Here is a 13,355-nt window from a genome sequence, read left to right on the forward strand (position 1 = left end):
CAAAGCGAGAAGCATAAGAATGGGTGCATGGGTGCATGGCTACACAAATGCATTGATCCTACCTGTAACAGCAAGGAATAATTTTGTCACTTTGTCACTTTGGATGTGACAATAATTCTGTAGTTCTGTCCCATTCAGTTTCAGTCCTTCCTCAGAATCAAGTTTTTTTTTTAAAAAAAAACAAAACAAAACAAGGAGACACAACCAACAAAAGGGCATGAATTGAAAATTTTGATAGAATTCATTATAGTTACGTTTCACAAAGATTAACCCTGAAAAATACAGATAGATGTAAAAAGAAAAACAATATACAATTGTATATAGAATTCACATGCTACAATAACTGTGCTGATATATAACTCATGAAAACTGGGCTATTTCACCAAGAGCTCCCTGGTGTTCCTTCCAATTGTCATACACTAGTAATATGAGTTATTGAACATATCAGAAAATAATGCCAGATAGGGAATGTGATCTACAATCCTGCTTGGTTGCTATGGCTTCAGATGAAGTTACCAGCCAGTTACTGATCAACTGTTGTACAGCGATTTTTAAATGTGATTCAGGATATAACTACAGTTATAATTCCCAAGGAAAGCAGAGATGCAGTTGCAAGAAAGCATCATTATGCATTTCAAGAAAGCAGGTCCCTGATGTCTTGGGCAACCTGTAGAGCGTCTTTCTTCATAATGTAGGTGTACTGAGTATTTAGCTCTATAAATACTGCCATTATTTTCAAGCAATTATTTCAGTCTGTGTAGCACTGTGTTCATGCCATGGGAAAATAATTTCTAGTTGTGTGAAAGCTGCTTGTTCCCTTTGGACTGCCACACATGAAAGTGAAGAAGAGCTATCTTAGCCCTTTCTGCTGTGGTCAGGTGGCTGCAAAGGACATTTGTATGTCTGGAGCACCATGGATTTCCAGTCTTTTCTGAGTTCTGAGGATAAATCAGTGAAGCAGACAATACTGGAATCCTGCAGTGTTCATAAATTTAAAAAAAAAAAAAAAAGAAAGATTTGGAGCTGGGTTATTCATTTGGGAATTTATAGCCAGCATGTATATCCTGGGTGTGGGGTTCTTTCTCTTGTGTATTTTAGAAGTAAAACATCAATCACATCGATCATCTTTGCCAGGCAAGGCAATTCTTCACTTGCCCATCCTGAGATCAACAAACTAAAGCCAATGCTGAACAATCAGAAGAGCCTAGCCAACGTCTTGTGTAGTCACTAGCAAACCTCTTGCTCTCCACAGGGTATTTTTCTTTCCACCAAGAACACAGGGCTGCAGCAGCTCTGCCTTGCGTTGGGGATCATGGGGAAGATGGCTGTGGGGGTCCTGTGCTCAGGTGCCTCTACTAGGGCTGGTCTGGGAGCCCCTCTGCTGGTGGTAACTCAGGGCTCTTGGTACCATGCCTCATTCCACTGTGTGGGCTGAAAGCAGATTGCGCTTCTCTCCTTCCTATAGTTCTGAACAGAAAGCACCAGCAGATTCTTTGTTGCCATTGTGTTGAAGTTGAAAGATGATGTTTAGATGTCAGATGTTTAGGATCTGTCCTTCTCCACCAATGCTATAGCTTTTAATACAGCAACAAGTGCAACAGGGTAAGAGGATGTTCCCCTGTGCAGCTCAGCCACTAAGGCCATTGTTCAGTTCATTTTGCCCACTTGTGTCCAGTCTCGCTGGTAGCAGTTAGAAGTGATTGCATATGTCTCTGGCCAGTATTCCTTTGTGTGGAGTAAACACTGTGGTTTCTAATAACAATACCATTTCAGAGAAACTTAGTCAAGCTAGAAACATAGATACATTTTGGATTTTGTTGCTGTTGTTTTTCCAAACTAATTCTGCTGCACATGTAAGAAATAAGATGGGCTCAATCTGTTGTATTGGGTGGGGATGTGGTCCAATGTACTGCCTCTGGACTTCCCAACATGTAAGAGGATTACAGCCCGTAGCTTTTCTACCGATCTAAATGAAAAGGTAACATTTTCAACAGGACACTTAGAAAAACTGTATGCATATGCATCTGTTTTTACCTATCCAGAAGTACCACATTTGTAAACCTGAATGTACTTGTGTGCATATATGTACATGCATGCATGCCATATGTTGCATAAAAATTAACTTAGTCCTGTTCTTTTGAATGTGTCATCCACCTTCTAATCCATTTCAATGGAGACAGTCCTTAAATTCTGAACCTATAAGCAACTCTAAAGCTGATCCTTTTAGCACATGGGGTTTTTAAACAGTAGCGGAGAAATCTCTCCTTCTTCCGAATCCTCAACATGTGAAATGCACTCAAAATTAAACTTCTCAGGAGCATGAACCTTCAAGGCTTCAATTTGTCCATGCATGAACAAGGGATTTAAGAACCTTCACAATGAAAACATTCTTTAAAGAAAAGTAGATATTGCTAGTTATCGTATGTAAATATTTTGGGGATGTACTCATGAGATACATCCTTTACAAAAGCAAAAATTTAAAAGCTTTACACAATAAGCCTAGTTCTGAGTTCTTTCCCTGCTACTTCTGGTACAGAAGATGTAAAGCATTATAAAGAACATTTTCATGTAAGTCCAAAGGATTGAAGGAGACTCTTTAAACATTTGTTAGTACTAATTCTGTCAGTCCTTTGAGCACTTTATGTAAGTAAATCCTATGAAGTGTCAATAAAACATCATGAATAAAATCCAGCTTGAAAACAGAGTGTATATACAACCTTTTAATTGTGATATGCCCTATGAAATTCAGTCTAATTACAAAATTGATATTTCAAAGCAAGTGATTATATACTTTTCATAAAAATTATGAAAGTAACTAACAAATATCTGATATAATATGACAAACATGAAAAACCCAGGTGGGCTTTTAATTTTCATGAGCTCATTCTGTCTTAGCAATTTTGTCTATAAAATAGATCTGGTTTACTAGCGTATCATTTATCTCCTAATCTAACAGGCATACTTCACGAACTCCTGGCTTTTGAAAGAGAAATAGTCCTAATTTTTTTTTTTTAAAAAAAAAAACTTGATATTTTTTCTCAGAGAAGAAATCAAAAACATGTTTTACTCTCTCAACCCTCTCAACGGATAATACTGTTGCAATCTTCATTTTGAGATGTTTGCGTTTCAGTAGGCTAAAACCTGAATGAACAGTAATTCTTCTGAAAAAAAATTTACTTGCTTTCTCTCTTTTATGTAGCTACATCCACCTCTGGCAAAGAGCAAGGTATCTTCTGCAGTGTCTTTGCTGAACAAAAAGTTAGTTACTGAACAAAAAGTTACTCAGTCATTTCTGATGCCTTTGATATAAATGCAATCATCTCAGCCTTAGTCCCACCCCCCCCCAGATTTGTGTACTTTCACTGTCTGAAAATAGGCAACATTTTTTTCCCCACCATGGTCTGTAGAAGGAAACTATTAATAATATTAATAATATTAATAGCAAGAAGGTGTGTTACCTCAGAGTTCATCTCCAGCTTGAATTTGTTATTACCATTTCCCTTTTTAGAACTAAGCAAAAGTATTGTATGCAATTGAAAAAAAAAAAAAAGCATCTATTTCATCACACTATTTGTGTTTTTCTTTCCTTGCTTTGCCACAAAAGACATTTTGTAGTACAAGTGTCATTAAAAGACCATCAGAATGAAATCTGACCTGTTTGGTCAAGCCTTTCCTCGATGTATTATTTTATATCAAAACCTGACAAATGGAATTTATAGCACTTTTAAGCATTTGGAAACCTCTGCTGAGACTTTTCTTGCTTGGATACATTAATTATTCAGGCATTGTTGGCTGGACTCAAGTACTCTGCTTGATTTCAGCAGTTTATTTCATTTGATTAACCCCAAAGTGTTTTGCCTGCATATGATTAAATCCATGCAGGTCCCAGCTGTTTTTTGGATGCGTAATTTACTTTTTTTTTGTTTTTTTGGAGATTCTGGCTTTTTCCCTGGTGCCTGTGTTGATGTTGCTGAAGGGTAAATCTCAATACTAATTAAGAAAGGGCTGTTTTCAGTGCCGAAAATGTCCAACCAGCAGACTTCCTACATGATTGACAAGGGCTCAAATTCCAGTGAGCAGCCTGAACTCAGCCTGTTTGGAGGGCCTTTGATCAGTGCTTTGTACTGTATGAAGCTGAAGGGTGCATGCTTGTGAATTGTAGTAGACCCAGGATGCCACTGGAAAGCAGAGAGAGTTCTCTGGCTAATGCTCTTGTTTGGCCAGCCCTGAACCACTATCCTGCAGCCAAACAAGAAGATAATAGCAGCCGGCGAACAGAAAAGGTCAGCAGATGTACAGTCACTTCTTGCAGTCAGCCAGACCCCTCCTGGCCTCTGACACCTTCTTTCCTTCAGCCGTGTCAGGTGGGAGGACATTTATTTATTTATCTTTGTTTTATAGACCTGGATGCAGCAAGTGAAATGGCAAAGTGCATCAGTAAAGAGTCTTCAGATACGTCAGTAGAATGTTCAAGACAGGCTGTAAATCTAAGAATTGAGGTATTACAGATTTAGGAAATGTTCTAAATCAAATCTGTCATCTTCACACTGAAGTCATTCCTTGAGATTTATTTCTTCGACTGCTTCCAATGGGAATCTCATAAGTTAATAGAAGTCAAAATTAATCCACATATGATGGACCTGGAGATTAAGAGCTGTATATCATCTATTTGTCTGAGATGTATACAATATTAAAGACGGATACATTTTGCTGCAGATATACTTCCAGTAGTGCCTAGTTACATAACTAACCCTAGTATATCTCCTAGTACAAATGCTACATTCAATTATGAAGATGTAAGTTTATCTTTAGCAATGGGTCTGAATGCTATATTACATGGTATTCAAATTATGTATTCCATGAATGCAACTGCCATATCTAACACAGAGAGACTTCTGAGTTGTGAGAGATTGACAGTAATTTAGGAAAAAAAAAAAAAGAAGAAAAAAAAAACCTTCTAAATATTTTTTGCTAGAATGAAAGAATGGATGTTTTTGATAAAGTTAACAACGCTCTGATTCAGAGGATTACTAATTCAATCAAAAAAATACCAATTTAATAAAAGTAAAATAAGTAACTAATTTGAATATTTAATTTCTCATTTCCATTTTTAAAGTCAAAGTTACTTCTTTCTATATGTTTCAATTGTTTTCATTTCTGGGTTACTTTGCATTTCACTGTTTATATGCAGTCATATCTTAAATGGGCATATATACATATATATGTTTTACAATATCCACACTCCTATATAAATATACAGTGTGTGTTTTTTGTTTATGTTTGGTAGGGTTTTTGCTGTTTTGTTTGTTTGTTTGTTTTTTCAAATGAACATTTATTCTTTTGTTACATGGTATGTCTTTTGGGACAAATATGCATAAAAATTCAACAAATGGGGGTTCTCTGCTGAATGAATAAATAATTGCTAGTATGGGGAAAAGTAGCACAGCTTATTGCTCTGAATGCAAAATTAATACCTTGTATTTCATAGAACCATATTATTTTGTAATAAACATTTAAAGTAATGAACAAAGTGCTTGAACTTTTTTCTTGAGTAGTTTTCAGTCAGTGGGCCTTTGAATTATGCTTCTTTATTACTAGCAAATGAAGACCCAATAGTCTTTATATCAAAGGACTTAGGAAAGATCCATTATCATCTTGATCCAACTACATTTAGGATGCAAAACTCAGGGTGTGCTACTCCAAGATACTATAGTCAAGGTTATATATTCACTGGCTGAATTTTACTAAGAATTCATAATTCTAACATGGCTATCTTTCTCTAAAGACTATCAGACAACAACTTGATAGTTTCAGTGACCTTTGCTGACATTCTCAATGATGCTTTTTATTAATTTTTCTTATAAGTTCCTTGTGGTTTATCCATGTACAGCATAAGCTAAAGTAGTAGCTATAGAGCAGGAAATTACTTTGCACAAATATCCATAGTTATGTACCAAAGAACTGCAGTTGTCACAATATAATTGTGAGAAATCAGAAAAAGCAATGCATAATTAAGCAAATGATTCCTCATTTCAAGCCATCAGTACCCACTGTTGGTAAAGCAGACCTCTGAGCCTTCCACTGAGCCACAGATTTTTTTTATGAGGCAGTGAAAAGAGAGCTCCATTAGTTAGTTTCCTGTTAAACACATGTAAAAAAGGGACATTTGGCTGTAGTTCTGTGATAGTACATCTACCATGTCTCTAACTGGGCTCTGGGACATTGATCATCAACTTCAGAATTAAAACACCATGAATTAGTCTGGATCTTTTTCAATACGCAACTGATTTTTCAAGTAAAATGTAAGTTTAAAAGCTAGTGACTTTTATCTTCTCAGAGTAATAGCTGAAGGCTGTAGTTTTCAAGCTAGCTAGAATAACATATTGACTGACAGATTTCAGACTTGTATTTGACACATATGCCAAGTTCATTTTGTTAAAATTATAACTTCAAGTATACAGCCAAAACTATGTATGTTAAAACAGGAATTTAAACAATTACAAGGTAATCCCTAGGAAATTGCATGTGTATCTAGCCTCATGTTTATCAGAAGTTAGTCCCTAGGGTACATATCCTTTAACGAAAGAGTTATCCCTAAGGCATACCTGCAGCTGCAGAAAGCAGGTAGTTTGACCACTCTACCCATAAGTAGCTAAATGCATTATTTGTCAATAATATCCTTTACACGATGTAAACTCCTTGTAATAAGGAGTAAGATACTGAAATCTTTATTGCAATCAAAAATTATTTTTAAAACACAAAACCCACATACCAGCATAACAGCTCTGAAAGTGGAGATGCAGAAATGAGACACTGTTGTAGATATGGTAATCATTTTTTATTTGAGGAACAATATACAGAGCAAGGTGGGAAAGATGTTAGATTTCTCAAGATTGTCTTTTATATTTACATGTATATGTATAAATATATTTATATTTTATATACGCTTTATGTTATTTTTCTACACACACACACACATATGTATAATCAATATAAGACAAATAGACCAAGCAATGACCTTTTATAATAAGAACTGTGATGTTTTCTTGTTTTATTCTTAGGATTACTTTGGAGTGTTTTATTTGGGAGCCGAAAACTTATATTTTAAGATAGAGTACCTGAATTCCTCTGTTGAAGTGTTCAGTAATTGAAAATAATCACTCCTGGGCTTCTGTTTGGGAGCAGTCTTCTTCTGGTCAATATATTAGTAAACTCCAAACAGGACTTTAAATCCATAATTCATTTCCAGGCTAAGCTAGGCTCCTTGGGGGCTAAAGAAGCCTGAGGAGCACTGGCCTCACTTGGCTGCTTCACATCTGTTCAGTCCGAGTTTAAAATTAATACAAAAGCATTGGAGAAGATGCGCTTGGAGAGGAAATAATAATAATAATAATAAAAAAGAAATAGATCTTTGAGAAAGCCCAGAGTAGAAGTGCTGGGTTTTACAAAGGCCAGGTATTGTTTGTCCAGTCAAAATGTACAAAGCCTCCTGTATATTCCTGGAAGTTTCACAGTGCATTGAAGACCCAATCTAACAACGAATGTTGTATTCTGTTACTTTCACAGGCTCATCTAGTAGCAGCTTTTGAAAAAAGCTTGGGAAATATGACCGGACGATTGCAAAGTCTAACAATGACAGCTGAACAAAAGGTACGTTTACCAAAGCAGATGCTTTAATGTGGAAAGCAGTCAGCAGATTATATTAGAGTTTTGTTTAAAAAACACTGAAAGGAAACAGGGACAGCTGTGACAATAAGACAGACAGATCTTTCTTTAATGGCCATTGCTATCAAATCTTCATAAAGCTCCAGTAGAATTAAACTCTGCAGCATCAGGTTTTCCCAGACAATATCATAGAAATGTTTGAAGATAAAATCTTTGTTTCCAGATTTTAATTAAAACATATGTGACTCTAGGTTTAATCCATATTGAAAGATCTTGTAACAAAGACAGATCATAACCTACTGGAGTGCTTCATTCCAGCCTGACAACATTGTCAGAATAACATCAGTAAATCAGTACAGAAAGGGAAGGACTCTACTTAAAGTAGAGTAGAGTCCATTCAGTGTAAATGCAGGTTGGGTATCCTATTTGCTTAGAAACAGTTTTGGTTTTCACTGTGCTGTTGTGAGTGTTGGGGAAAAAATCTAAACCTGATAGCTAGTAAATTTAACGTGAGGCTTTGTACCCAGTTGAGGATTAAGAGGGTGCTTAGCACCTACCAGGATTGAACTACTGTAACTGTTTTCTGCCCTTAGTCATTTTGAGCAGTATCCTGTAAACAAAAAGGCCTCATTGAGACAAGCTATGAAAGAAACTGTATATCTGTGAGCTATTTCACCGTTAGAGTCAGTGTAGCTGTGTATAAAAATAAAATTTCACAGTGTAGTTGAGCAGCAACAAATGAAAAATGGCAAGACTAATTGTGAAATGGATAGAAAATATTTGTATTGCTTGTGTTTTTTGCTGTTCGTTGTTGTTGTTTTACATCTCAAGCAAAATAAATAAATAGGAATTAAAAAAAAAAAAAACTTTTGACTTTTTACAAAATATAATTTCCCTCAGAAGGTTTTCTTTCCAGAAGAGATTAAAAAGTGACATTGAAATAAATCATCTCATAAGCAAGCTTGTTCCCCAAAAGACTTGGAACATGTCCCTTCCATTCTCTTCTCTACTGTTGAGGTTAAATTCCTTTAATCTTCATTATATAAATAAGGGCTGGAAGGAGAGGTTTAATGATTCAGTAAAAGAAAAGCTATTTTTTAATTAAAATTGATGTTGCATTCTGGTACAGAACTCCCTGTACTGGAGTAGTTTTTCTTTAAACTGCAAGACAGTCACTGTTAAACATTTTTGTTTGTTTGTTTGTAATTGAATTATTAATGTTTTTTGTTTTTTTAAAGTTGGTTTCCATACAAATATCGTGATAACTTTGCATAGAATAAATACAAAAGTAAATATAAGTTGAGTTTAATATCTTCAAAGAGAAAAAATGAATTCTACTTGAAGTTAGTGTTGCCCTTATATTCACCCAAGCAGTCCCATGAACTTCATTTTGACCACTCTTATCTTTTTAGCTTAGATAAACATTGTTCTTGTGCCATATATTTCAAGCTCTCTTTGCTCTTCCCACAGGAATCTGAGCTTATAGAGTTACGGGAAACCATTGAAATGCTGAAAGCCCAGAATTCTGCTGCGCAAGCTGCTATTCAAGGAGCCTTGAATGGTCCTGATCATACCCACAAAGGTATGCTTTTGTCACTATTAAAATAAGTGCAGAGTTTCTCCCTAGGAAAAAAAAAGGCTAAGTCACTACTTTTCTGTTGTTTTCAGGACTCTGTTGCAAGGGCAAGCACATTCTGAAGTGAATGGTAGGCATTCTTGTGGGTTTCCACAACTTGAAACCTTGCATGTGCTTCCTACTTGCTGCAGAGTTCCTGGAGCTTTGTCTTCTCAAAACTGGGTGGCCAGGAATGAATTGTTGAGTGTCAAGAGTTAACCCTGTCACCATAGTTGGGTATTGAAGTTCTCCCAAGTCACTAGTGAAGTCTTACAGCAAAACATAGTTATACCTTAGAAATCCAGTGTAAGATGTAGGTTGGAAAGTTGCTGTAATCATTAAGAGACAGACTAATTACAGTTTATTCACTTCACAAGGTGCCAAATCAGTACAGGAAGCAGACATTTAAAATTCCAGATTCTGAATTAATGTTTCATTGCAGTTTAGCAAACGTTATATGATAAATATATATTTCAGAAATGTCTGTTGATAAGCAATAGCAAAGGAATTACTTGAAGAAAAAAAGAAATAACAGCCTTCATTTCTGAAAGTGCCATTGATCTTTCTTTAAAGAGGTCATTATTTAAATTAGATGCTCGCCCTGAGGTCATTTCACTGCATGACTTAAGTATAGCAAAGCTAACTTCTAGGAAGTAGAAAATAGCTTAAAAAGTAGTTTTCCTTGGAATATAGTGGATATGTTTTGCAAGAATATTTTCCAGTGATTAACTTATAGTTATTAGAGGCTTTTAAGAAATTGAAACTCAGAAGCCTCACCAATCTTTTTAATATTCTCCACTTCTTATTTTGTTTCATGTGTTTTTAATGAACTCTTGCCTGCTTATTTCCATCATGGTATATTAGAAAGTAGCATCTGAATGCTGATAAACCCTGCTACAAGTCACATAGTGCCTATACTCCTCAGGGAAAACAAACAAACAAACTGTAGTACATGTGATGGTAATAACTCAACTAATCTGTCTGTAACAGAAGCTACTTTGCTATGAGGTTATGCCTGCATAGATTGCTGTGTGGGATCACTGCTTTCATGCCTCCCAGTCCAGAGGAGCACATAAGTGTTTTGTGTATATTCCCATTGACTCCCATGTGGTTTCTCATGGGCTGCAATATCTTGGATCCAAGCCACAATAAGAATCAATGCCATTTATGTGCATTTAGACTCCATTTGAAGAGTGGGATGCTGTATAAATATAAAAAATGATTATTATACTGAAGCAGAGGCTGTGTCACCTAGAAAGATAGCTTTCAATGTATTTTGTTTTCTTTAGATTTACGTATAAGACGGCAACATTCTTCAGAGAGTGTTTCCAGCATCAACAGTGCGACGAGCCACTCAAGCATTGGCAGTGGTAATGATGCTGACTCCAAGAAGAAGAAAAAGAAAAACTGGGTAAGTGCTCAGCAGGTTTTAACCTGTCTTTTAGCTATTATGTCATTTCCTAGCGTGTGAGTAGCATAATGGCCCATTTCATCTACAATATTTGTGTGGGGCCAGACAGATGCAAAGCAATTCACTTGTACCCATACTGTGACACTACCAGCAAACTAAAAATTGTTGAATAACAGTGGGGAATTTTTTGCATAAATCAGGATAATTTAAAATAAAAATAAGAAGTGCAAATGGCCTTAAAATAGCTGTTATGACCCAAAATATCTCTGGGCCACACTGAAAACCTGTTTAATTTTAATTCAGCAGGAGTGACTAAAAAGCTTGAGTCAAATACTTTACCCAGCTTTGAAGGGAGTTGAAATCTGTTAAGAATTCTCATGTAAAATTAGTATGGTGTTTTTTAAAGAAAGTAAGATGGTTCTCAGCTGGAACACACAAATACCATATAGTTCTAAGGGTTTAATCAAATACTTACATTAAATAAAGAAGAAAATATGTTTTTTGTTTTTTTTTTTAATATTACCTGCATAAACATTTGTTTTAAAATACTTATCAGCCTTCATTCCCTTGATTTGTAATTCCACACTCTTTCATGTTTCTGCAAGGTGAACTCTAGAGGAAGTGAGGTGAATATGTACCATGGAAAATTTGGCATGCATCTATAAAGAACCCTATCTTGGCATGATTGCTATTTATTTTGGCAGTAGGCTTTTATACCTTCTTAAAACAGATTATCTTGTATGTCTTCTCAGTTTGCCTCTATTCATTTTAATCTTAAAGTTTAGACTATAGAAAGGGGGAGTGTAGCCAAAATCCATTTCTTTCTTGTTAGATACCATGATCTGGAAAATATTTAAACAATGTTTCTCTGATCAGTGGTCACACTCCCCACTCTCCAATTATATCATGAACATAACATGTTTGAGTACCTCATTTTTATAGAGGTTTGTCATTGAGTTCTACTCAATTTTAAATCAGAACACCTTTCTGAAAATAAATAAATTAAACAACACATTTTCCCTAAAGATGACTAACTTCTGTATTTAGACAAAGGTATCAAAGAATGGGCTAGTTAAAACTCACTGCAAACAAAACTGATGTCATCTTGGCTCCTGAAGTAAATGGCTCTTTGGCTATTCTGTCCCTTTTCGATACTGGTAAGAGCTTCTAGAGAGAAAAGGCAATGCTTTCACATTCAAAGATCTTACTACTCTAAAGGAAACTGCAGCGAAGAGTAGATACCTTTCAGCTAACATTCTTCTCAGTAGTACAGCAAAGCAAGCCTCATGTCCCAGCTTAAGCCCTCTCGCTTGTGATCCAAATCGTAGCATTGAAATAGTTTGATCATTCAAATTTTTAACAGGAAAGTTAATTGGCAAACCCAGTAAATTGGACTTGTCTTTTCATTTCAGCATTTAGAAGGAGCAGGTTCTGCCTGCTCTAGATGTGAAGTGGTTATTTAAAGCCAGCCCTGGAAGGGAATGCCATGGGAATGGGATTCCACTGGGGCTTAATGGCTTTAAATGAGCACCCCTCTGCCATAGCTGCACCACTCATACCTGCACCTTTTCCATAGACTTACGTTTGCGCTGTGCTGGATTAATAAATGAAAACAAAACACTGTATCATGTTTTTAGAGATACTGTGTTGCATATGTTAATACCTTGCTTCTGTATACTGACCTCAGGCAGTGGCTAGGATGGCATCTGCAAACTAACTCTTCGAAACATGACCTGCATGCAAATTGCCGAGACAAGGAAAATTATCTTGCTCTATGTTTGTTTTCCAGCTAAGGAGCTCTTTCAAACAGGCGTTTGGAAAGAAGAAGTCCACCAAGCCTCCTTCCTCACATTCTGACATAGAAGAGCTGACAGATTCCTCCCTTCCTTCATCACCCAAATTGCCCCACAGCTCAGGAGAGTGTGGGGCAACATCAATGAAACCATCACAGTCAGCATCTGCGTAAGTTTCTCTCTCTTGGCAAATGATTCTTCCCAGATTGGATGGACTGTGAGACAGGCCTCCTCAAATGTGTTGCAAATCAGAAACCATTGCCAACAGCTGAGATCTTTTACTCCCTTGCTTCATTCATTTGCTAGGTTTCTTGCAAGTTTCACTCCATTTAGACACCGACAGCGTTTTCTTAGGATTTTCCTTCCTTTCACAGCCTTTATCAAAAATTATCTAGTGGTACAAATTTCTGTACAAATGAATATCCAAAAGCTCATGTTGTGCTCTTCCTGCACCATTAACAACTTGATCATATCCATTTAGTAAAGGCCAAATACTGCAGTTGCCTTTCTCCCCGACATGCTAAACAATGTTATTTTATTTTCCTGCTAGCTTTGGATTTTTACAAAATGTTCATCCTTTCATTATTACTTTCTCTATTTCATAACTCCTAACTTCTTTAAAAAACTTTTTCCTCTTCTTTTACAGCTTGGAATTCTTTGCAGGATGTTATTTTATTTTTTATTTTTATTCAAATCAACATCTTTACTGTGTCAAGGCTGAGAACAAGTCATCAATCAAAAGCTGTCTCATTTTGTCTTTATGAAATCATCTTTACTTGTTTTTTTGCTTGTTTGTAGTTTGTGGATTTTTTTTTCTTTCTAATACATTCTTATAGATTTCTCAGTCCTCATTCATATTCTTCCACATTTT

At 35.9% G+C, this 13,355-nt stretch overlaps 1 protein-coding gene across 1 annotated transcript in view; it reads left to right on the forward strand.

Annotated features, from left to right (window-relative positions):
• The window catches only part of NAV3 (neuron navigator 3), a 423,218-nt gene that overhangs the window by 386,269 nt on the left and 23,594 nt on the right, over window positions 1-13,355 (forward strand). Inside the window, 5 exon segments of the mRNA XM_083807523.1 lie at window positions 7,567-7,650; window positions 9,136-9,247; window positions 10,570-10,691; window positions 11,297-11,317; window positions 12,481-12,653. Coding sequence (XP_083663649.1) covers window positions 7,567-7,650; window positions 9,136-9,247; window positions 10,570-10,691; window positions 11,297-11,317; window positions 12,481-12,653 — 512 coding nt within the window.

The sequence above is a fragment of the Anser anser genome, assembly GCF_964211835.1.
Source record: "Anser anser genome assembly, chromosome: 1".
Lineage (NCBI taxonomy): Eukaryota > Metazoa > Chordata > Aves > Anseriformes > Anatidae > Anser > Anser anser.